Source organism: Pygocentrus nattereri, chromosome 29 (assembly GCF_015220715.1).
Source record: "Pygocentrus nattereri isolate fPygNat1 chromosome 29, fPygNat1.pri, whole genome shotgun sequence".
NCBI lineage: Eukaryota > Metazoa > Chordata > Actinopteri > Characiformes > Serrasalmidae > Pygocentrus > Pygocentrus nattereri.
In genome coordinates this window covers 15499000-15525213 of record NC_051239.1, presented here as the reverse complement: position 1 = coordinate 15525213, position 26214 = coordinate 15499000, and the positions used below count along the sequence as shown (strand labels likewise).

The 26214-nt window shown below is 40.2% G+C and overlaps 1 protein-coding gene across 1 annotated transcript in view; it reads right to left on the bottom strand.

Annotated features, from left to right (window-relative positions):
- plxnd1 (plexin D1) overlaps positions 1 to 26214 on the bottom strand; it is a 107791-nt gene that overhangs the window by 21223 nt on the left and 60354 nt on the right. Inside the window, exons 16-23 of the mRNA XM_017705725.2 lie at positions 19987 to 20126; positions 19071 to 19247; positions 18895 to 18979; positions 18113 to 18379; positions 14641 to 14790; positions 9813 to 9927; positions 8513 to 8620; positions 2655 to 2767 (exon numbers count right to left, since the gene is read on the bottom strand). Of these exons, the coding sequence (XP_017561214.1) occupies positions 2655 to 2767; positions 8513 to 8620; positions 9813 to 9927; positions 14641 to 14790; positions 18113 to 18379; positions 18895 to 18979; positions 19071 to 19247; positions 19987 to 20126 (1155 nt within the window). The remainder of the gene's footprint in view (positions 1 to 2654; positions 2768 to 8512; positions 8621 to 9812; positions 9928 to 14640; positions 14791 to 18112; positions 18380 to 18894; positions 18980 to 19070; positions 19248 to 19986; positions 20127 to 26214) is intronic.

Here is a 26214-nt window from a genome sequence, read left to right as displayed (position 1 = left end):
AACTATGACCACCTTAAAACAACTGTATTCTATACTGCGCCATCTCGCTAAATACCATAGTGAATGGACTGGTATGCTGCTCACATGGACCACCAAGTGTATTGAACTTGGCTTTTGTATAAACTGGGAAGCTGACAATTTGTTATCTTTACAACTGCACAAAAACACAGCAAGCTAAACAGACTTAAAGATGGCCAGTAGCCTTTGAATTAAAGTATGTACTGAAGGATTGCAGTATTTACTGAAGGATTCACTCTCAAATTACAAAATATAAAAGAACCTGCTTGAAATGCCTGTTTTTGATTGGCAGAAGTCTTCCACCCGAATTGAGCCTGACAAAATATTGTATTTTCACATAAACATCAGGCTCAGATCAGGCTTTGACTTGACGTCTAAGGAGTGATGGTTTGTTTTTTCTTTAAGGAATATGTCTATTTAAATTTGCCGTGCTCTCACAAATGTGATCGAGTGTGTTAAGCAGTTCTGCAAGTTGCAGCAGTAGCGTGAGGAACTTCTGTGCTGCAAGGTTAGCAGTTGATCAGAGGAAGGTAAATTCTTTCCTCTGCCAGTTACAATCAGCAGTTCCACCATAATATATTAATACTAAAAATATGAATATCCATAATACACAGATGAGAAAAATACCAGTTTATCCCAGCAAGGCATTTTCTGTCAATCAACTCGTGCTAATCTCTGTAAAGCCTTGTCTGCACTAATCCATCTGTTACTGCATGTAAGAGGGTTTGGGTTTCAAATTCAGGAGGACTGTATTTTATGCTCATGAAGACTTCACGTGCAATGCCTCTTATAGCTTATTGCTTTATTATGAATGTAATTATATAGTCTATTACATATTTTATGAATGTTGTAAAAGCTAACCCTTTGGAAGAAGGAAGAAAATATTCTTTAATGTACATTAATTTACAGGGAGCCCATTCGTCATAAGATGTTCACACAGGAGTAGGCGAGTAGGTTAAGAGTGAGGAAACAATAAAAAATGAGCGGAGAGAAAGCAGAGGGAGTGAAGGGAGTGGAGAGAAGGGAGTGAAAGGGATGGAACGAGGGGGAGTGGAAGAAAGACGCGAAGGAGGATTGTGTTGCAGGGAGTTTAATATCCCAGTAGACCGGCTGGGGAAAGAGAGCTGAGGTCACAATAAAAGTATTTATGTTTCTATTCAGGCTACTTTTCAACACTCAACATGTACACACAGACACACACAGCGTCTTTCCATCCCCTTACAAAACATTCGCCACTACTGGCTTTGGCCTACTTACATTCTACTTACAACCAGACCACCACGGTCTGTGTGTGTGTGTGTGTGTGTGTGTGTGTGTGTGTGTGTGTGTGTGTGTATGTGTGTGCGCATTTTGGGTGTATCCTTGGTTTTCTTGTCTGGGTGCCCACTATTGTTCAGACAGTGCTGATGGAAATTATAATGCTTGTGGCTTTCAACACAGAGAAAAGACAAACAAACCTAGCTTGTACCTTTGGGGAAAAAACCCTAACACCGTACAGACTGAACACACACACATACACACACACACACACATGCAGGCACACATAGTTTTTTTTCCCTTTAATATGAAACATTCATCTGGAACAGATCTGTGTTTTGTGCTGAAAAACGTGCTCAGGACTATTACTGCACTAATACTACATTTATATGCAGTAACCCCCCCCCCCCCCCACCACCACCACCACTTGGTCAAGTACCCTACACTATACCAGTAAGGCTTCTTGGGCAAGACTCCTAACACTACCATAGCCTGCCTGTGTAAAAATGCTGAAGTTGTAAGTCACTCTGGATAAGAGCGTCTGCCAAATGCTGCAAATGTAAGTGTAAATGTAATCCTTTTCTTCACTGATGGCCTTATATAATTATAATGTTGGGATGTTACTCATATAGCAGTGTTTTTTCCACCTATTTTTCAAAATGTTTGCATAATTAAGTCAGTAAGATGTAAACAAAGTCATTCAAAGTGGCTCCTTCCTCAAGAAACTTCAGTCAGAATTGTTCATAGCAGTGGTGACAGGAACCAGACGTCCAAAGAGTTTAATGCCTCTTAAAGCTTCATCACAGAAAGATATTACATGGAACAGTAACACAACACACTCCCTCATGACTGAGAGATCGCCTGTTTCATTATAGTTTTGAGATAATTTAATCTAGTAGGCTGATTAAGGCTGAGAGGTGCATTCAAGGCACTGTAAGGCAAAACGTTTCCCAAAGAAATTGTATTTTTCAGATTTACCTCTATTTATAATTTTCAAACTTCCATACAGTAATTCAGAAGACGCATGTGGGTTCCCTGATCCTTTAGGATAGTAAATAAAATGGTTATATCTGTGTTGTACCCCTGGTTCCTTTCACTACCAGTGTGAAGAAATCAGTAAATGTCTCTACAATGCAGCACCTCACATCATACCACACTGAATGACACTGTTTACATCTCAAAGATTGAATTATGCTGACATTTCGAAAATCGTTGGAATTCCCATTTCATTCTGCTCCGGATGGGTTAAGGCAAGAAACAGCTGGAAGTGTGCTGGGCAGTGAGTCCCCAGGATCAGGACTAAGAAATGTCATAAGGCTCAAATGTAGCCAAATACAAATATGCATATATGCGCTCTTTCACTTTGTGTTAGTTCTCACCTTGGGGAAAAAGGTGCGAGTAACAAACTGCTTGTACTCGAGGAATGGGATGCCTTGGCTGCGGTTCAGCTCTTTAGTCAAGTCAGTCATGTCCGTCTGCAGCTCCGCAAACCCTGTTACACAAACACAGGAACACAACTGCTTCATCACTGACATAAAAGCACACGTGTACATCTAATGTGTATAGCTATTATTTTTCAAAAGTTTGAATAATCAATATTTTCATTAATATAAAACAATTTTGTTATATATATATATAATGATTATATAAGATACTATAGATATTAATAAATAAAATAACAGCAACCATAAATTCTTATTCACAGCAAAATTCATGACATAGGACTCTAGAAATGTTACTTTTGAACATCATCCAATTCCCCAACCACGAAAACTTCACTGAACTCAACCCCGACGATTTATCTGCTCAAATCACACAGCTTTCAGTATGAATGTTAATTCATTTGCTCATAACAGTAATTTATGTTAATGTTTTATTAGCTTATATTCGTAGTTCATTTTCCAAGTCAGCTGCCTGTCTATAAATTTATGACTATATTATTATGAAAAGAAAGGCAGAAGTACTTTGGGCTGATGTAATTAAATGAGCATGAATTAATCCTACAATACATACACAACATACATTATGTGGAAACTTGTGGTTTGTTCGATGTGGAGAAAAAGAAAAAAGAAAAACAAATATGAAGTTAACGCGACCACAAACCAATGGAACGTGGTGTTTGTGAGCATGTGTGTGTTTCCTCGCCAGAGATTCCAAAATCTTTTCCAATACATTCTCCTCAAGCTCTTTATCCTGTGCATATATCCAACTCGGTGAAGACGGCCTGCTAAAACAAGAAACTCAGATGTCTATACCATGTGTGGTGTGTATGTGTTCACAGCTAAACAAAACAGCCAACAGGGCTCCTTGGTCTCTTCAGAAAGCCATTACAGCCTTCATGTTCTAGTTCAAGTCCTACAGAATCTGTGATAGATACTGAATTAAAGTCAATAAGCTAACACAAACAAACACAAGGCATTACAGCTCGACTGCTGAAGAAGAAAAACTATCAAACAGCCAAGTCAGCTATATTGGTCAGAAAACACACACACACACTCACTCAACTGTGTAGGCAGAGCTGTTTTGATCCAGTTGCCATGAGCACAGTAATAAGTTGGGTCCTTTGGGGTGATCTGAGGCCAATTTGGGCTTTTCTCTCAGAAAACTGAGTGTGATAGTTTGGCAACAATCGAATTTTACACAATTTCCCACCCTTACCCCAAATGCAGCTCATCAGCCAAGACATGCTCAGTGTCTGAAGTTTACTTCCTTAAGGCCTTGGTGTACTTTCAGTGAAACAAAGCTTTCGTGAGTTGTTCGAGCTTGAGGTTTCATTTGGGCTCATCCATCTTTAAATGATGGCATGCCTCTTTGGCTTCGTTCACACTGCAGGTAAAAGTGGCCACAAATCTTTTCCATATGTGACACAGGTGTGTTTATTGTGTGGCAGTGTGAACCAGCAAGAAATACATTGAATCTGAAGTTTTCATTTCACATTTGTCCTTAAATCCAGTTCACAGCAATGTGACCTGAAATTCTTCAAGTCTGACTGAAATTTAAGAAACTTGTTCATCAATTCATCTCAATCTGGATCCTGAATTTTCACATGCAGGAACGGACCATTTACTGCGACATCATCAAAGCAGCTGTTGCTATGTTTACACGCTTCACGTTTTCCATTTTGGAGAAGTGAGATAAGCACAGGCAGTGTAAACAAGTATCAGGACACCTGTATAAAGAGAGGAGCTAAAAATGACTCACACAGACATTTTTGCACAGAGTTTACCTACTAACGTTGTTCTCCATGGAAGGTAAAACAAAAGACATTAGGCTTCCTTTCGTTTTTCATTTCAGTGTCTATGATCTGTCCTCCAAGTTTAAAGCAGCAGTTCGCAAACGATGAAATCTGAAGTCATGTGAACGGAGACGGTTAATCTGAAGGAAGCATGGAGGATAGTTGTGTATGTTGGATAAGCGGCTGTGTGAATCAGTTCTGGAGTGTGATATTCTGATACCGATGTTACGTATAGGTCACATTTAAAGCACAATGAAAGCAGATTTGGGTAGTAAATGAGTTTTGTACGGAGCTCCGCAGGTCACATCCTGTATAAATAAAAATAATGCGTGGCCACACCTTTGCAAGGCATGGGAACAAGATAATTAAGTCGTGGCCACAACTTAGTACGGCATGGGATTGAGATCCTAATGTGCGTCCACGACTTAGTATGGCACGATCTCATCCCCACACCTTACTAAGTTGTGGCCACGTTAATAAGGCATGGCCACACATTATTTTATTCATGTGGGATGTCACCAGCAGGGCTCTGTAGATTTGGGCCATTTTTACCTTCAGTCTGAAAAGCCTTTTGCACCAGACAGTCATGGGCATTTTTGCAGGCATTTCTTCATGATGGTCATTTTCTTAGAGAAGCCAGGTGAAGCCATCTTCAGAAGAAAGATACCGAGGTCTTTACTTTTTTTCTGCAACTGCGAGGCTAATGTAGCTAACAGCTAATAGAAACTTACAGCCCACCTGTTTGCACTGTGCAAACTGCATGCCTAAATTGTGAAAGACCACGTTGTTATTAAGTAATTTACGATGTATTTTATGATTTTGGACACTGCATGACATTTTATCTATAAAAAACCAGGGCATTAAATTCTGGACAAAATCAAGCCTTTAAGATCAGCTACTGCTACTGTTTTTAGTCTAATAATGTACATTTGCCCATTTTTGTGACTAACAGTGAGCCATACAGTGTCAAAAACCACACATGCCAACTGAGATTACTGAACAACTCCACATGGTGTGTGATGACTTAGAAATGCAGTTTGCACGATGATACATAAGTTTCCCCTACTTGTTAGCTACATTTGCCTCATAGCTCCAGTAAAAGGCAAAATGATGTTGAAAAAGAAGCAAACCTCAGACACCAAACACATCTTGGCTGATCGACTACGTATGGGGTGAGAGGAAGATATAAATTTAATAAAATATCCATCTTATTACTGTGAGTGTGTGTGATGCAGGATCAGCAGCGTTGGGAAAGCGAGCGTGGGTGCTTCTTCGGGGGGAGAGGACAGGAAGTGAGCGCTCCTCGTATTGTTTTCAACACAGGATGCACAAAAGCGCATGTTTGTGCCTGTTTGCAGACCCTGTCACTGTGGAAACGTGCCTGACCGGATGGTGGGGGTTAGGAGGGGGTCGAATCACAGAAAAGGGTGAGAAAACACAAAGAGAAGAACAAGTCTCATTATCTTGGACACACATATCCACATCCACAAGGGTTTAAGGGGGCCACTAAGTTTCATTTCTACTTTCTATTGACCACACTGTGGTTCACACCCTGCTTACTGCTTTCAATAACCTCATCCCCAGTCCTACACCCAAACCTCACACCACACAATCCCAGCACACACACACACGGAAGCCTCAGAATGGGACCACAAACACACTGAATGTACTTTATTCAAACACTAATTTACTGTCACAGTGCCCATTAATTAGCATCAGCAGAACTGTAAATGAGCTAAACAGGCTCATTTTCATCTGTTGTCTCTTTATCTGTTTTTAAGGGGCAGTTCATCACTCCATATTACAGATTTCACATATATTACACCAACATAATTATTTCCAAATGTAAAAAAATTACTTAATAAACTGATAAACTGAAAGACAAAATAATGTATATATATTTTAGTGTGGGACTGAATCAATGAATCATATATTTTGGAAATTAATCAACAACAAATTCTGTTTCAACAAATTCTCCCCAATATAGTATCCAATTCCACCCACTAGGTAGGACTCCCTCTACCACACTACACTACCAATGCTAGGAGGGCACAGGCTTCCTCCGAGACATGTGAAGCCAGACACTGCATCTTTTCGAACTGCTGCTTATGCAATGTCATTGAACTTTCTGGACTCCCAGCCACAGATGGCTGTAGCATCACAGGGATCAAAATTGATCTCCTGATGACAGGGCCAATACTTAGACGGCTGTGCCTCTCAGGAGCCCCTGAATCAAGTAAATTCAATGTGTTACTTTTGTTTCTAGCAAGTCCCAAGGAACACTGTGTATCATACTAAAATTGGATGTTATAATAAACAGTTTACATTAAAAAAAGAGAAATATGCAAAATATGCTACTGCATAACACAGTTCAGTCCTGTCTGAGACCTTCCTGGGTGTGGTCCTAATATCACAATTATTACACCTGATTGACATCCCCCAGTCCAACACTCCTAGCCTGCTATGCCACTTAAGCAGAGCTAAACGCAACAGCACAAGCATAGAGAAATGAGTGAAACGCAATGTTTTACACTGCATCTACTCCCTGAATACACTATCTTGTTTTTTATAGCAGAAAAGGGAGTGCTGGTATGGCCAACTGAACAAATGAATGAATGAAAGAACAAAAGACAGACAGACAGACAGACAGACAGTCAGATGGACAGCTAGCTCAGACAGCTATGCTTGCTGGGGTAGCTTTTCCCCAGTCATTAGCATTTGCTTGGGCGTTAGCTTTCGCTTGGTTGTTAGCTCTCGCTCCCCAAGTCTCTCAGACTCAAATGAAGAGAGCTGTGCGGGCAGGAAGACCACATCAGATTGGTCAGGGTCAAGTCAAGAGGCTTTTATTAAGTACACAGTGGAGTGAAATTACGTAAAGAGAATGGTTTTGTGTAAGTGACCCTTATTTCACCTCTGCATTTAACACATCTGTGCAGTGAAACACCACATACACACTAGGGGCAGTGAACACACTTCCCTGTAGGCAGCCCCATCCGCAGCGCCCAGGGAGCAGTTGGGGGTTAGGTGCCTTGCTCAAGGACACTTCAGTCACGTACTGTCGGCTCAAGGGATCGAGCTGGCGACCTTCTGGTCACTGGGCTGGTTCCCTAACCTCCAGCTCATGACTGGAGGGTACTCACTGGCACAACAGTACTGACTGGAGGGTACTGTTTATGCAAGCTTTACTATGCAAGATCAGGACTGCCCAGTTAGGGAAGGATTCATTTATTTATCAGTCATTTACTGGACAATACACTTTGTTTTAAGCTCTGTCACGCTGTACTACAATCTGCCATACTGACACACACGACTACAACACAAACGTTTGTCTAAAACCGAGACTTTTAGCTCGTCCTTATAAATGTCCTGTATATCTCATGCCCTTTAACCTTTGCTTCTAAGCCCATATCTCTTGATTAGGTCCATTGTATAATTCAGGGGTGTGTGCTGACCATTCGCTTCCTCTTGCCTCAGTACACACCTCACCCATGCGCTCTCTCTCTCTCTCTCTCTCTTTCTCTCTCTCTCTCTTTCTCTCTCTCTCTTTCTCTCTCTCTCTCTCTCTCTCTCTTTCTCTCTTTCTCTCTTTCTCTCTTTCTCTCTCTCTCCCTCTCTCTCTCTCTCTCTCTCTCTCTTTCTCTCTCTCTCTCTTTCTCTCTCTCTCTCTCTCTCTCTCATGTCCTTGGCATTTACGTTTACTTTTTTTTTTTCTGGTCATAAATCTGTCAAGGCACACCGAGGCCTTCAAACTTGAACATTATACCCCTCGGAACACTAAACACACACACACACACACACACACACACACTTTTCTCTATGCCTTTCTCATCTCTTTCCACTTACGAGCACCGACTCTTTTTATGAACCGAGTTACGTGCACACACACGTTCATCCACATCTCCTCTGCTCTCTTGTAAACATAAGTGCCTGAAATGAGATTTCCACTCTTTTAAGACTCTCTTCAAGAGCCTGCTTCTACACTTGTGTGTGTGAGTGTGTTACCTTTGCGTATCTCCTCTCTGATCTGTGACTCCATTTCCTCCATCTGTAAGAGGGTCTTCTGCCAGTATCGCTCTGCCCTGCGGCTCTTGGTGCAGTATACCACCAGCGCTAGAGAGAGAAATAAGAGTAGAGTATTAGTTTTTCTTTCACTTAAAAAGTGATTTAACTTGATTCACGTGTGTATATCACTGCACATCAAAGGGTCCATCCTACATTTTTCCTGAGTGTTTTGTTTGACTTTTTTTTGTTTTATTTTCACCCTGACGTCCACTTATGATGTTTGTGTAGGTTAATTAATTTGTACATGACCATTTTCCAACCCCTCTTTAACCCTTAGAATTACTGTACACTCATCACTCCTTACAGTCCATATATGGAAAGTGAGCTGCAAAACAGCCCATTTTTAATTCTTTTTTTTTGCGATGTCATGTAATTAGCTCATTTGCATATTGCCATCCATTGGGCTGACAGCAGTTAAGCCCCGCCCTTTCATGCTGAAGTTAAAAGGAGAGTTTCAGCCCAAACTGCTTTATGAATAAGGCACAATACAGGGCAGCCAAACAGTACCGAGCTCATTTACATAAACCAGTCTTAAACACACAGTAACAAAAATAAGAGGGATAAGAGATGGGAAAATGGGAATGTAAATGACTGTTTTGGCACATATTACCACACAAATATTGTAAGTGGACCTTAAAAAATGAAAATAGATGAATGTAGAATAAAATGTAAATATGTGGAGCGAAACTGCTGTGGACTACAAAAGCAGATGTACGCGACTGTGCTGGTTTTTGTACCATCACAGCTCAGTGATGACCCGGGGAGTGAATGGTATGTTTTGAAACTCTAACCCTGTTTATGAGTTTCCTTAAACTCTTTTATTAAAAAAAAAAGAAAATTGAATATGGGCCATTAAAAAAAGGCATTACATCAACTTTATTCTTTAGGAACTTTATTCATGTGGAAGCAATGTACATAGCTGAATCAATGCATTACTGTTTTCAGTGTGTTACTTCTTGTGTATTGTTTTTGTCCATCTGCTGTGTCAACAAAAGCCTGAGCAGTGGCTCAGGTCCACACTGCCAGTTGACTGTTCTATTCAATGGAGTCTCAAAGATTAAAGACCTACAACAGACACCACAGAGAACAGTGGGGGCTTTGTGTTTGCCAGTGGATGTGTGTATGCGCCAAACGCCGGCAGAAGCCTTGACCCCTCTGTCCCCCTTTTATCTCAACCACATCTGGAGCATCTGTCTCCACGACAACAGACTATCCATCACACACAGATTCGTACACTTACCCACAGTGCATAGCAGCAGGAGAACACAGCAGACTGCGACGGTGACGATGATGGCCAGTTCACTGCCACCCATCTGAACCACTGCTATCTGTTTATGGAAATTGCCAACACGCACCTGTGAGAGAGAGAGAGCGAGAGAGAGAGCGAGAGATGGAGAGAGTGAAAGAAGGAGAGGGGGGCAAAGACATTAATAAAAAGACTCAGGCACTTTACAAATACGGTTAACACAATAAAAAGCATTTGCACATTATAACACATAGTTTTGCTTTGTTATAATTTATTTGAGAACTTCTTAGAACGTGACAAATTGAAAATTCCCCAGCATATTGGCCTAATCCTGACTGTTCACAGCTACAGCAGATTGCTTTTAAAACTGCACACAAACCGCACACATAGAATAATATGAGTGGTGTCACTCAGTGTAAGCAGTTTTGTTTCTGCTTTCTACAAATTCCTATGTGCAGTCACGACCAAAGCTCCCACATCTTTGTCGCACTTCATTGTGAGTCAGGAGGACATGGTTTTATTTACTTAAGCATCTTATGACTCTTTAATACTGATTAACCAAATATACAGGATTGTTTTCCATTCCCCAAAACAATCCTGTATTCATAACAGCGTTGACTGAAAGTTTAGTATCTGCACTTTGGACCCATTTTCTCTGCTTGTTTCACTGAGATATGAGTGACACATCATTAATATCACATTGCTTCATGCTTTTATTAACACCAGCAATAACTGTGACTTCAAACGGTTAAGAGGCTAATGAACAGTGCAGAAAGCACCCGTTTTCTTCTTTCTGTTTCGGCTCCAACTTCAAGGATTCTCTTGATCCCTCGCCAACAACTGCTCTCTCCCGCTCTCTCACACTATCACACACAAATATACACTTTCTCACACATATTTATAAATAGCCTCCCCAAAAATGAAGAGTATTAAACAGCTAGCATGAAGCACAGAATATTCGTCCAGAGTGTTTCTCTAGCACTGCCTCTCTAAAAGAGGAACTCAAACCTCAGGACAATCTCACAATACCGTGTGTCCGTTAAGGCTGTGACTACTGATTACATTTGTAATTGGGTAATTTACTGATTATATTGCTGATGAATTGAGTAATCAGAACAAAGCATGGACTTAACAATAAGAAACCACGCTATTTCAAAGACTCCAAAATAGTTTTCGTGAGGTTCATTTCATTTTTTTAAATTATTATTATTTTTATTATTTTTTACTGTGTAATGGTAACAACCATACTGTCAACAACAACAAATACTATAGCTGAGTGTGGTCTGCATGTGTATAAAACTGAGCCCCAAACCCCACCCGCACCCATGACTTTGAGACCCAATTCGACTAGGCCCGACTGGTACTGCTAAATTTAAGACCTGATAGTTTTACAGAGCATTGCTTTGTTACTGTGTTACTTTCTGTGTTGACAGAAAATAAACCAAAAACTCCTAAACATTAGCTGAAAGTTATGCTTTGCTGTAGCTGATGCAATCAAGTACTCAGCCTAGTAAGCCGTTAATAATCCAACTAATAGCCTAATCAGAATAGAATTGTCCACGTATACACCTCAATCAGAAAGACTAGAATGAGACCCTTTGGAATTTCTATCTGATTGAATGAGGTGGGTAATCCTGTAAATAATCCATTAAATAGAAGAATAATAATCAGGCTTACATTCTAAATTGGAAAGTTTCATGGCGCATGTGCGTCATGTCATAGCAAAATCTTATAACATTCAACATGTCAGGAGCAGAAAGGTCTAGAGAGGAGACGAAGTTTATGCTTTGAACTTTAAAAGTCGGCGGTGGGACAGGTCTCCAGCTCATGCGTCTCAGAACACGACGTCTTCCTCTCTGCCTTCTTTAATATGAACATGTGAAGTATGTTTTTCTGAGTCTGACATCATTTTAAAGTAATCAAGAACACAAACACTGCCCACTGCTGCTCATCACTCTGACTGGACTCATGTGATGCTCGTTGTCATAGTAACGTTTACACTAAGCAGTACCCTACGCATAAGCGTAAATTTGGATAGGATTATGTAAATGGAGATGTAAATGGAGATTTTCCATCACAATGTTGAGTAGAGTGAGCATATAAACACTTCAGGCTTAATCTATAATTGGAATGTAATCAATCAGACTGGCAAAAATCTCTGCATGTAAACAAATGTTGCTGTGGAACGGCTGCATCGTCAGTAAATGCGTCACTGAGAAGCTCAAAATGCTAATGCAAGCTTGACATTTTATAACACAGCAAGCTTCTTATTTGATGTAATGACCAAGTCATAATGTTTTGACAGTAAAGACATCCATGACTTATCTGTATTGGGCTTTGGTTTTATTTTGTCAATGGTGATCAGGTTTGATCAACCCAGCAAACACCCAAACTGTGTATCTCCATTACTTTGATTTGATAATCTTTTGAATGATAAAAGGTACGTTCACATACACAACAGCTATTAGCAGACACAAACCCAAAAAAGTGTCTCTAACAGTGGCTCTAAATGTTATTATGGTTAGCTACAGCAGCATGTAAAACTAAACGGCTCTAGATTGTAATCACAGTATTTCAGGGTATTATAACAGCAATGCTCAGTGATGATTTCTTCAGAATTAATTTTTGTAAACTACTAACATTAGTGGCTCATGACCAGTTTTGTTATTGCTAAAGACAAATGTAATAACACTTGGAAGAGCTACATTGGTGTCAGAGTTGAACATGAACGGCTTACAAACAATGTCTGATTCAGATTGCAGAGGTCTGCTTATGTTAGAGAATCTCTGATGTTACTATAGTTACATTTCAGCATTTAGCCTCACAACCAACTTGTTTTTTTTTGTCTGCGATATGTGTGCTTGATAATGAATGTCGGTACAAAGTAGTACACGGTACCTACAAAAAGCAGCAACTCTGCCACAAAAACACTGTGTTGTCTCAGTCTCACTATTACTGTATATATCGTTGTGCTGCTATGAAACACAAGTGCCTTAATATTGACCCTCATAGCTAAAGTTAGAGAGGCCAGTGTGCTTCTACATCATCTACTGAGAAGAAAATAATGAACCTTGTGCAGATGGAGTCTGCCCCTTGTCTAATTAAACTGTTAGTTCTAGCATTAGCCCATTCTGATTTAACCTACAGTGGCTAAAAGGCTAAATTTATGTAAAGATTTTCCCTTAAATGCAAACAAGTGTACTACACAAAAATATCATAAGAAAACAACCTGAATCCTAACATGGGCCTGATGTGAAAAATGGCCCTGAACCCAGTTTGAAACATGATATTCTGTCAGGGTCTGTTGAGCTTGGGGTGAATAGTAGACCTCTAGTGTCGAGCTGGGCTTTCCCGAGAACACATACCAACCGCCTGTCTTATGAGATTTCACTTGACCTCTGACCAGCATGTCTCATTGGCCTTGTTTGCTCTCTCGTGTCTGTATGCTGGGTACACGGGTTTGGAATTCCTCTCAGGCGTTCCCTCTTTTGTCCACCACTACTTTCTCATACTCCCTTTCTCTCTCTCTTACACACTCTCTCGCTGGCCTGTTAACTGTATCAGTGTCTGCCCAGGTCATTAGCAGGCTGGTGGGTATTAGATGCAGTGAGGTTAAATATAGCTGTTTTTCTTTCCCTAATAAGCATAAACAAAAGAGGCACTGACACACACACACACACACACACACACACACACACACACACACACACACACAGTCGGAAAGGCCTTGATATGACTGCACTGCTGAAGCTGGCGTGGCCTTGATTAGCTCTTATTTGGATGGTGAAATTATCGTTTGAGTCAAAACAGTAGCAACTCCACCAGCGCCTGCTTCCAGCCGCTTACGCAGAGAGGGCTTGGAATCAGAGGAGGCAGGATAAAGGCAGAGAGATAAACAGGGGAGATAAAAACCCTGGAGTGGTTTACTGTAGCGCTGGGTGTGTGCTGTCCTCCATGTCACTAAAACATGATGGGACAAGTTGATAGGGTTCACGTGTATGTGTGCAATGTATTCCAGCTTGATGGGGGTTCGTTTCTGTGGGCTTTACGAAGTATAAAAGCACTGGCAGGAGTGCTTCTCACAGGGGAGCGTGGGTAGTGTAGTTTCTTGTTCTGCTGTTGGTACTGCTGCCCACATTAACCTCATGAGGGTATTCAGAGCTCGTCTCATGCTAATTAGCAGGATAAAGAACATATAGGGGTTGTTGTCCAACAAAACAACAAAAAAGTCTAGCAGTTGGTCTGACTGCAGTAGGGCTGTTACGGTAGTTGATTCAATTTTAAATTAAATTAAGGCTTTTTAAATGTTTGTTTTCTTTGTATCTTTTATTCCAGTATTCAGTATTTGCATGCATGGTTTGGTATTATAAGTCTTAAGTCTTTTTCTTTTTTCAAGAAACCCCTGATTACCCAATTATCATCAAAATAATCAGTAGATTCTTGAATTATATATAGTCTATATTCTATAGAGAATCAGACTGTACTACTAAATGTTTAATACACTGTATTTACTAATATGTGTTTATCAATGATAGTAAAATAGGCAAAAGTTCACTAAAGGTCTACTGATGTGATAATGAAGTGGGTTTTCACGTGACCTCCACCATATCACCGGTTCTGGACACCAGAATCCCTCACTTCCCTACTTAGAAACATGAAATCTAATCCCAGTCATTGTTGACCAATGATTTCCTTTTTTAATAAATTTGGCAGATGTATGAAAACCTCCAGAGTTTTCTTTTACTTGTTGTCATTTCATACAGTGAACATGTCTTGTGGTGTTGTTTAAGCAAAAGATCATTAGTAATGACGCTAAACTCACAGTAACGGGCAGCTCCCCTGTCCTGGAACTCAGTGTTCTGTTGATGGTGCAGTAGATCATCTGTTCATTATTGAAGGTGATGTCACAGAGATCAGAGCCAATCATGACGGAGTATTCCTCCTCTGTTAAGTCCAACTGGCTTGGCCCTTTCTGTCACAGGCAAAACAAAGGAAAAACACTGGGTTAAAAGGACAGTTTGACTACAAAGGGTACTGCGGTTAATAAAGATGAAAAAATATACAGACATATAGAGAAGTTTGAACACCCATGGTCAAATGACTTGTTCTCTTTGTCACTCTATAGGGAACAAAGTGAAATATTTTTCTGCAAATTTTAGTGGACAATTTCTATTTATTGGCTGAATTTAACATATTGGAAAAAATAAAACATTAAAAAAAAACGATCTTTTGTACAGGCCACATTTTGTATTTAATTCCTCCAACAGTCAGCAAATAAACAGTAATTGTGCAAGTAAGTGCGTTCTCTGGGTACTTATAACTGTATTACTGTACGGTGACACTCTTATATACACTCAAAGTCCACTTTATTAAAAGCTTTTGCTGTGTACTTACACCCACTGCCCACGTTATGAGCTCCATCTACCTTACAGACTCACAACATAGACTTACAATTACAGCCCAGCTGTTTTCATGCACAATTTGCTAGTTATTGTTTTCCTCATTCATCACTGGTTAGTTTTGGGCTTTAGGATGGCCAACACAAACTGTCTAAGAACACATTTCAAAGCACAAAATAACAAGAATATTCACAGAACATTTTGTTTGTGTGTTTGTGTATGTATACATAACAGATGTTCTGTCTGGCTCCCTCAAGCAATATGTATGTGTGTGTGTGTGTGTGTGTGTGTGTGTGTGGACAGGGCAGCGTCTAAAAAGGAAGAGTTTTCGGAAGCTCTGATTAAACTCTAGGGGCTGTGTGCCATTCCCTTCACCAACCACCCAACAACAAACAATTCCTCACGCACACACAAACACCTCCCAGTTCTCTCGACAAAATACTTCTGATTCTATGCCTTTACTTTTCACTCTGAAGACATAACGTGCATGTTCAAAAGTGCACACACACACACACACACACACACACACACACACACACACACACACACACACACACACACACACACACACACACACACAAACATGCATTATTTACATCCACCGAGTCATCACAAACACATATTTACATCCTCTTTGTCAAAACAGGAATGCTTTAAATGACATCCACATTCCAGCAAAATCAAAACTGGAACCGAGTAAACAATTTCTCTCTCTCTCTCTCCCACACACACACAAACACTCTGAGCTTTTTACCACACGCGCTTTGCTGGCGAAAGCTTTCTTTTTAATGTGGTAAGAGAACTGAAAACCAGTCAACTCAAAAAACACTTATAACAGAAGCCAGTGGGCAGGTGCTTTACCCATGTTTCAGTTCAACAGGTTTTCTGTTCTTTTTCATAGTACAGGGAAATTACTGTATGGGTGGCTGACTGACTGGTACAGACATGGCAGATGACAACAATGGAGAATCCCACAGAAGTCCCATTATGTGCACTTTCCAGTCATATTAACTTGCATGTTCCACTGTATACCTATGTTCTGTCTGTGACTCTGTCTCTGTGACTTTATACATACATTTATACATACAATTGGTCAAGCATTAATTTGCTCAGAAGAAGACTAATACTGCAATGAATAAAAATAACATGTATTTCATGTATGTCAATGTATTCATTTAACCATTTCGAAGACCTGGTATGGATTATGGGCAGGGGCATCGAGAAAACCAAACTAGCTCAAATTTTACTGAGCTACCACTCATTTTCTTTATTTTTATGGCATTTCTGTTTTTTTGTATTTATTCTAATAGCTTTAGATAATATGGTTAGGTGGACACAGATCTGAGCACAAGTCTTAATCCGTGGTCACATCAGACACATCAGAGTAATGTGCCTGGGAAAAAGCCATTATTCACTGGAACAGAAAAGGACAGTGAGGGACTGCGTGAAGCAGTTCACTTTCAGTAGCAGTTCATTTTGCTTCATGCCTAGTTCGTCTAGGTGAAATTTACCCCACTAATTCGCAAACATCAGAGATGTTTCCTCAGAGGCAGGAGTAACATTGTGGAATATTTATGAAAAAACTCTAAACATATGGAGGAACCATTTCTTGTCCAATTTATTGGTGCTTAACGAGCTAATGTTAGCCATATGCTGAACTTTTTTTCCCACAAAACAACCTCACAGCAGGACTGCCTATACTGACTGGATTTTTGCTCAACCCCTGCAAAAAGCACAGGTTGTTAGTTTGAGGTGTCAGGTGTGACCGCAGCCTTAGGCTGTTAGCCACTGTATGAATTTATTAAATTCCACAAGCACACGATTGATTTTATTTACAGAACTGATTAACTGAAGCACATTCTGGATGGTAGGAATCTACTAGACGTCCTCAAGGAAAGCTCTGAAGATGTATAACTCTTATATTTTTTTATTTGTTTATTTGTGTTCTTTCTAATGGCACGCAGTATTCATTTTTTTCAGTTTGATATGTAATGCGCTTCCTCAGATGACGAACCCTTTTGCACAGTACTGTACACACGCAGCCTCTCAGCCTCTCAGCCTCTCAGCTATCTCAGCCTAACACCTGTTTTAGTGATCAGTGGAGAACAGTTAAACAGCCTTTCTGTCTGGCTGAATGAATGAATGCGTCCTCTCTGGCTCACACCTCAGATGCACCTCCGCTGGAATCCACCCTCTACTTCATCCTTCCTCATCCCCCCATTCTTTCTGCAGGAAATAACCAGCCCGACCCCTGTTAGGGACTTCCTCTCAGACCTCCTCAAGACACTTGATGCGCCCGACCACACGGATCCACACGTCTCTGCAGCTTCCTGACCAGCGAGTGTGCGCGTGTGTGCCTAGAATGTGTGCGCAAGTGTGTGTGTGTGTGTGTGTGTGTGTGCAGGGGTAAGCAGTTTCTGTGGGGATCCAGGGGTGCCCTTTTATGTTGTTATTACAGACGTGAGGAACATGTGTGTGTCAGACACAAACACACACACAAAGCTTGTCAGCTGAAAGGAGGAGGTCATAATGAGCTGGCTGACTGCCTTAAGAAGAAGATGGTGTTTGGCATAAGAAACCTCTTTAATGTAAGTGCGTGTAAGAATGGGCGATATGGGAAAAATGTCTTGATGCGATACTTAAAGACGATCCTTTCACGATATATACAATGTATTATTAGTGCCACATTTAAAAACAGCCATCAATAGCTCTTGTACATGAACATTTCCTGTACTACACTACAGTAAATCTACTTAACCATGCTCTCTTTGTAATGAAACATGCACTCACACACTCACACACTCACACACACACACACACACACACACACACACACACACACACAGGCTCTAGATGACGAGTGTCTTCACAATGTGACATACAGTTTAAACTCACATTGATGACGAGTAAGAGAGGTTCACCAGGATGATGCTTGATGAGTTTCTCTTTGCTGGCTGTGTAAAACTGAGGGTCCTCCACATATTCAAAGAGGAAGAGACCTGCATGAGTCCCCTCCTCCTCCTCCAGGTCCAGCCCAGTGGAAGCATGGCTTTCCCCTCTGAACAAAATCCCATTCAGGTAGAACTGAGCTGTGACTTGCTGTGATTGGCTGGCAGCTGGAGAGGGGCACTCAAGGAGATTAGGTGACTGGATTCTGCAATTCTGCCAATCAGAAAGCACATACAAGTCACGTCACACTGGGTAACTAATTAAACATACAAACAATATTATCCTCCTAACAATCTCTGTAATATCGTGTAATATACGTTATATAATACATGTAATATATGTAATATATGTAATATATAATATAATACACTCTGTAATATACGTTTTTTTGGAGAGTAGATAGATCCAGTACAGTATACAGCCATCGACCACTTAATAGTTACAGACTGTGACTCATCTGTTACTACACATTTTGTCACATTTCGTTCATCATTGATTAGTTACAGAACACAGGACCTGTGTTAGTCGCATTTGGGTGGTGGACCAGTGTATTAGGTGATATCCTGCCAGGAGTTTCACCAGATAGGCTACAGCTAAATGCACCCGCAAGGTGCATCTATAAGGATGTTTCCGATAAAATAGTCAGTAAGCAAAGAGATTGGATTTTAAACTAATTATCTATGTTTTGCTTCGAGGAAGGAAAAAATTGTATTTGCCAAAGCACTTACCGACTCACCAACACCCAGCACCTCCATTTTGGCTTTCTGGACCAGATCAAAACTTTGACCAGTCACAGAGATGAGGCGCCCACCACTGAAACAAAAACAAACCCATTTGGTCACTGATTTGGGCTTCACTCGTTTGTTTTCACAGAATATATCAGAGTGGTATGTAAGTATCGTACCTCAGATAGCTTTTTTTTGGTTTGATGTCACTGATGGTGGGATTATTTTTGTAAGAGAACGTACTGCTGAGATGGCTCTCACACGGCTTCCCATCATACTCCACACACACCGACACGTCCTCGGCATGATCCGGCACAGCCGGGGGCATCCAACACTCGATGATGTCATCAGACAGCCTGTAAAACAAAGGAAGAAAGGTAGAGATGATGATGTCATGGTTATAGTGCGGATACCAGTATTACAAGAGACAGCTGTAACTGGACTACAACACATCCTGCAAAGAGGCAGACTTAGTGTTTGTGGGGCTCTAGGCAAAAGACAGGAGGCCCCCCTGTACGCACATTTGTAAAGTAGTTGAGGCTCCGGGCTCCTGAGTGGCTGTACAGCACCAAAAAAATAATCCTGGCATAGGAAATCATCTACAATCAAGTCAATATGTGTCTAACATTTTTGATGGGTGCCTAAGACTTTCGCATGCTACTGTGTGTGTGTGTGTATGTGTGTATATATATATATATATATATATATATATATATATATATATATATATAAATATGTGTGTGTATATACCCAAAATGACAACTTTACAGGACAAGGAAAAAAACTACTTTAATGTAAGTCAACTGTCAGTCATTTTGGGCCATTTCTTATGGTTCATTCATCAAAGAATTTACAGACACTGTAAAGAGCTACAGACATTTTCAAAATCTCATTCTAAAACTGAGAAAATAGAGATACTTTGTACTCTTTAGCTTTAGTTGGAAACAAAAGGTTAAAATATTAGAATGGAAAACTGTCCAATCTTACTTTTTCTACTTTTTTTGACATTTTGACATTTATGGCCCGAATTGAAAGCCTAGCTCTAATAGTCATGGGTCGTCACTGCTATAAACAAATGCAAAGGCGCATGCTCACTTGTCAATTCCACAGTCCTGAGTGCCGTTAACCTTCACTTTAACTGCAGATCCAGCTTCCAGGGATGTCCCCATGATGGTGAGTCGTGTTCCACCAGCAATGGGGCCTTCTTTGGGTATCAGATTGTCCAGCCTGGGGTCCTGCAGTGTGGAGGACAGAGCACAGTGAGTCTTACCTTTACTCTTTTCCCTCTTTTCACTCTTAAATCTTATTTATGTCATTCAGGTGTTACCCTTAAGACGTATGATTCTGTAAATAATAAGAATTATTCAGAAACTATTACAAAACTAACACGTAGCTTGGTGTAGTTAGGAGAGTGAGGAGTTATAGGCCTACATATGGGCCACTTAGAGTTTGAGAAATATTCATGTGTTTTGCAACATTTATGTTTGATTTTTTTAACTGCTGCATCTGTATCATATGATCAGTTACCACAGACAATACTTTCTGTGGTAAAACTGCTGAAGCAACCGCCCTTGTTTTCTTTTAGAAAAGTTCAGCTCTTTTTCTAAGTACAGGCAACTGCATCCCAACTGTCCATGGTAGTTGACCTGATGCACAGATGAGCAGACAGACATTAGATGGAACAGCAATATGTTTCTGGACAAGGCAATATTACCGCCAGTCCATATGCTGCTGTCAGACTTCTTACACATACAGGAAAGAGGGATATCCTTAAATCTCTCTAAAGGCTACCTGAATCCTTTAGAGCTGACTGATCCTTCTTTCTCATTCTTCCCACATTATCCTCTCTTTCTCTCTCTCTTCCTTGATTCTCTCTTTTCTAAACTCACATTACTTGACATTGACTTTGTTCTCCTTTTTAAAAATACTGTAATTATAATTATTATATAATTAATTGTTATAATTATAACAAATTACTGACAAGACATTCATTCTGCCCATACATGCTTGTCTGTGCTTAGGTTGCCTGCTATTCAACATCAATTAAAACACACAAAATGATTCTCATATTCATTTGCGGCTGTCTGCAATCAAACCTTTTTGGTGGCTTTAATGGATTTTGAAAGTAGCCCAGAAAAGCACAGCTATTTTCACCTGTGACTGCATTTTCATACGAGCCCAATTTGGAGGAAATATTGCAACCTGGCAGAATACCTGTTACGTTTGATGGGGTCAAAAAAAATGTAAGGCCACTATTAAAAATGCTTCTATTTTGCATTCTTTGCAAATTTAATACAAAGTCTTCATTATGAACAATATTATTAGCGTAACAATTTGAGTGAAAAGTAGAATAATCAAAATTGTAAAATGAATTTCAGAATTTCTTAGCATTTCTTCTTAAGATCCCCATTGGACATTTACACTAAGTATGTAATATATTTGAATACTGCACATTTGAAAAGGTAAATAAGGGTTAATAAAGGGTGCCACTGAACAGAGTATAGCTGAACTATGTAAAATTTGTATTAAATCAGACGCCACTAAGTCAGAAAGGTGAAGCAGAGGGGGATAAAATAGAGTCAAAATCTGACATTTCTAATCAGATTTCATATGAAGTGACTAACAATGAGAGGCCACATGGGAAAATACTGCTGTGTGTGTGTGTGTCTGTTTTTGTGTGTGTGTGTGTGTGTCTGTTTTTGTGTGTGTGTGTGTGTCTGTTTTTTGTGTCTGTGTGTGTGTCTGTTTTTTGTGTCTGTGTGTGTGTCTGTTTTTGTGTGTGTGTGTGTGTCTGTTTTTGTGTGTGTGTGTGTGTGTGTGTCTGTTTTTGTGTGTCTGTGTGTGTGTGTCTGTTTTTGTGTGTCTGTGTGTGTGTGTGTGTTTGACAGCTTCACTCAAATAAAGAGAGAATATATCTTGCTGGTTTGTGCTGTCGTTCAAAATCAACGTACCATGAAGGTCTAACACCAAGAGTGCAGATGTATAAACACACACACACACACACACACACACACACACACACACACACACACACACCAAACTCAACAACAGGCATATTTTATAGTCCCAGTTCAGACACACAAACATACAGGACACACAGCTAGCTCAATGACATCACTTCCTTTGTGCGTGTGTGTACATAAGTGCTTAAGGGAGTTCGTGTGGGGTCGAGAGCTGGGGAGGGGGGCTGAAGGGGGGGGACTCTTTGCTCTTGTGGTGTTTTGTTTCTGAGTTTCTGTCTGTGTGAATGTAGAAGCTTAGATTAAGTTGAGGATGTAAAATATCTGAAACAGCATGGAGTTTGTGTGTAGAGGCAGTCAGGCAGATGTTTCCTGAGCTTAGTGAGAGCATTAAGGATTTTGAGGAAGGACGTTTGGAGGCTTACATCCTCTTCTCTTCTGGGACAGATCCTTCCTTTCCCTTCTGTCTCCCTCAGTCTCTCTCTTTTGCTGCCTCTCTTTTCAGGATTTGCACTTTACTTGAGTATTTAGATTTGTCACAACTTTCACTTACTTCACTACTTATCTGAACCAAAAATATGCTTTTAATTTGTAGATTTTTCTAGGCAGCCCTCGCTACTCACTGCATTTCATTTTATTTGCTTGAAAAATAAAAATTTGCACTTTTTTCTTTTTTAAAGTTCATACTGTGCTAAAGTACATAAAGTACATGGTTTGTACCATCTAAAAGTCATACTTCGTTATTTAGATTCCAGTCAAAAAGATACGGAAGTCCAGAGGGGCCATGAGCTGTTGCCATAATTTTCTGGATTGCTATCTTGAGATAACAAGATAAGTAACTTGTTATTTCAAGAAAACAATTTTATCTTGAGAAAAGATAAATAACTTGTTAACAAGTTATTTCAAGATAACAAAAGTTGCTATCCTAAGATAATCAGTCAATTATCTTGTCATCTCAAGATAACAAAATTCTTGAAATATTGGGTTAAGTATCTTGTCATATCAAGATAACAAAATAGTCACCTTGAAATAATGAGTTATTAGTTATCTTAAAATAACAAAAGTTGTTAACCAAAGATAGCAACTTAATTATCTTGCGATCTCAACATAACATCAGTCATGAAATAATTAACTCATTATCTTAAGATAACAAGATAAGTAACCTATTGTTATTTCAAGATAACAATCCAGAAAAGCATAACTATAACAATTTTGTTATCTTGACATGACAAAATAAGTAACTCAAGTAAAATTGTTATCTTGAGATCATGAGACAATTAACTTGTTATCTTAGGATAGCAACTTTTGTTATCTCGAGATAAAAGGTAGTTTCAAGATAACAACCTTATAGCCTCTCTGGACATCCGTAAAAAGATCATGAAGTCATTTTTCAGTGTCAGGAAAAAAACAGAAAACATATATTTAGCAGAAAATGACACAGGAGGCTTCCATTCTTTTCAGGAGTCCTGCTTTCAGTTCTTCAAATAAATCTGCAGGGATATTTTTCCACACCTCAAAAGTTCAGTCTTAGAAACTGGTTGCATTTTCTGGTTCTCATGATCCAAATAATCCCAACCACTTTCAGTGATGTTAAGGTCTGGACTGGTCAGTCCTTTTCCGTTTCCTTTTCTCAGTAACGGCTTCTTCAGCTACACATCCTTTCAGATCCATAGCTTCGAGTTGTCTTCTCCCAGTGAAAGGACGGACAGAAACACCTGTAGATGTTTTCAGTTCTGAAGCAGCTTGATTTTCTCCCCTTTCACAAAGATGAAAGCTTTAAGTGCTGTTTATCTGATGGCGACAGTTTTGGTGATCTATCAGGTCTTGCATGGTTTTAAGAGTCTCATTTTTCTATACCCTGTAATATTTTTAGTCCAGTTTTGGAAAACTGGAAGATTTTCCTTTGATTTTCCCCTTACATACGAAAGGAAATCTCATTGGAAATATATATATTTTGATTAGTGTAACAAAACTTGTACTTAATGGCCATTTTGACTGGACAATATATAAATGAAGGGAAGTCTCCAAACAGCACTGTATGTCTGAGACTCAAGTGAAGCTTATCTGGCTTCATATCCTAAAGGATTTTAGTTTACAGTATTTAACCAGAGACTTTTAACTTTTATTAAAGTAGCATCTAAATTTGTGTCACTTCAAAATTTACCTCTGTAATATTCTGGTATATCTTTATTTCAACTTCCAGCATTTGGATGCTTTTCCACTGGACATAAAAGCTGTTTATTTCTACTAGATGCATTGAACACATCATATTCACAGACACACACTCTATTCCTGCACATGCAGCAACCACGTTTAGTCGAGCACAAAATGACTCACTCTAACTGCTAACCCACGCTTGAGATGTACAATGCCAGAGAAATTCCCTCTCTTCTCCCTTCTCTCCATTACTGAGGAACAAAAGCTCAATCCAAACTTGCACACAGATGATCTATGACCAGACCTCGCTCAGCCTGCTCCATCCAAACACTGCCTGAGGAGTCCAACTGACATGAGATCAGCGTTCTTCATGTAGCAGGACAGTGGTCCACATCATATTTTTACAGCAGGCACAGCTCTAACCTCAAACTTCTCTGGTGGTCAGGGGATTTTTAACATTAACTGATACGGTCTTTAATAGCCAGAGCAAATGCTCTTTAGTTTTATTCAGAGTCCACAATTGACTTCTACCACTTCTTCCCTCTATTAAAGTGAAAGTGAAGTACACTCTGTGTAGAGTTGCAGTGTTATAATTGCTTTCCAAGTTTAAAATGCTATGCTACAAAGCTAGCTAATCAAAACTGTTCAACAATTAGAAATTTGCTCCCATGCTAATGTTAGCTTGTTTGCATGTTAAAAAGCTATGGTACCACTTTATCTGGAGTGGTCCCTTGTGGGTGATGAATAAACTCTTAACAGATTATCAGTAACACATCAACAGCATATCTGTAGAAGTAGCAGTAGTGAAGCATCTGAACACACTGAAGTAAATACACTATATTGCCAAAGGTTTTCACTCACAAATCCAAATCATTGAATTCAAGTTTTCTCTGGAATGATGAATCACGCTTCTCTGTATGCCATTTCAATGGACAAGTCCAGGTTTGGTGGTTGCCAGGAGAACCGTACTTGTCTGACTGCATTGTGCCTAGTGTAAAGTTTGGTGGAGGGGGGATTATGATGTGGGGTTGTTTTTCAGGAGTTGGGCTTGTTCCAGTGAAAGGAACTCCTAATGCTTCAGCACCAAGAGATTTTGGACAATTTCACGCTCCCAACTTTGTGGGGACAGTTTGAGGACAGCCCCTTCCTGTTCCAACATAACTGCACACCAGTGCACAAAGCAAAGTCCATAAAGACACGGAGTGAGCCAGTTCGGTGTGAAAGACCTCAACCCGATAGAGCACTGTGGCATGCGCCCGTCCCCGGGCCCGAGCACTCAGCCGCAATGTACCTCGGTGAGGAAGCCAGGGAGAGAGACGTGAGGGTGGAGGGAGCGGAGCACAAAACCGGAGCTCTCCCAACAGACGCGAGGCAGAAGAGTGACAGCGAGAGGAGGAGGACGATGCTGGTGCCGGCTACGGGAGGCACCAGAGAGAGGAGCGAGTCCCGAGCAGTAACAGAGATGCAGAGTGGCGAGCTCTCGTTCCCTCTCGGCTCTGGTGCTCATGCTGCCCTTAATGACAGCCAGCTGATTGTCATCTGGCGGGTTACTTGAGCCCCTTTAAAAAGAGCTGAGAGGGAACAGAGAGGAGAGGGACAAGCAGCAGCACAAGAAAGAGTTGAAAAGCTCTGTGAACAGACTGAAAAGGTTAGATAGCCGCAGCCACTGAAAAGTGGCCAGCTGAGCGTTGGTTTGGCTTTTGTTTGTTTAAACTTGCAAAATAAAGTAATGGCTACTGCTTCACTGAATCCTGCCATGCTACAAGCATCTTTGGGATGAATTAGAGTGGAGACTGTGAGCCAGGCCTTCCTGTCCAACATCAGTGTCTGACCTCACAAATGCGCTTCTGGAAGAACGGTCAAAAATTCCTATAAACACACTCCTAACCCTTGTGGAAAGCCTTCCCAGAAGAGTTGAAGCTGCAAAGGGTGGGCAGACATCATATTAAACCCTGTGGATTAAGAATGGGATGTCATTCAACTTCCTATGTGTGTGAAGGCAGACGAGCGAATACTTCTGGCAATATAGTGTACCTTGTAGATGTGCTGCTGATAGATTATTTACATTAAGTACCTTCCATTATGCAAAACCTAACCATGCCAACCTTACCCAAAACCTAATCCTGGCCCTAACCCTAACCTTAACCTCAATCCAAAACCTAACCTTAACCTCAATCCAAAACCTAACCCTTTCCCTCAAATGATG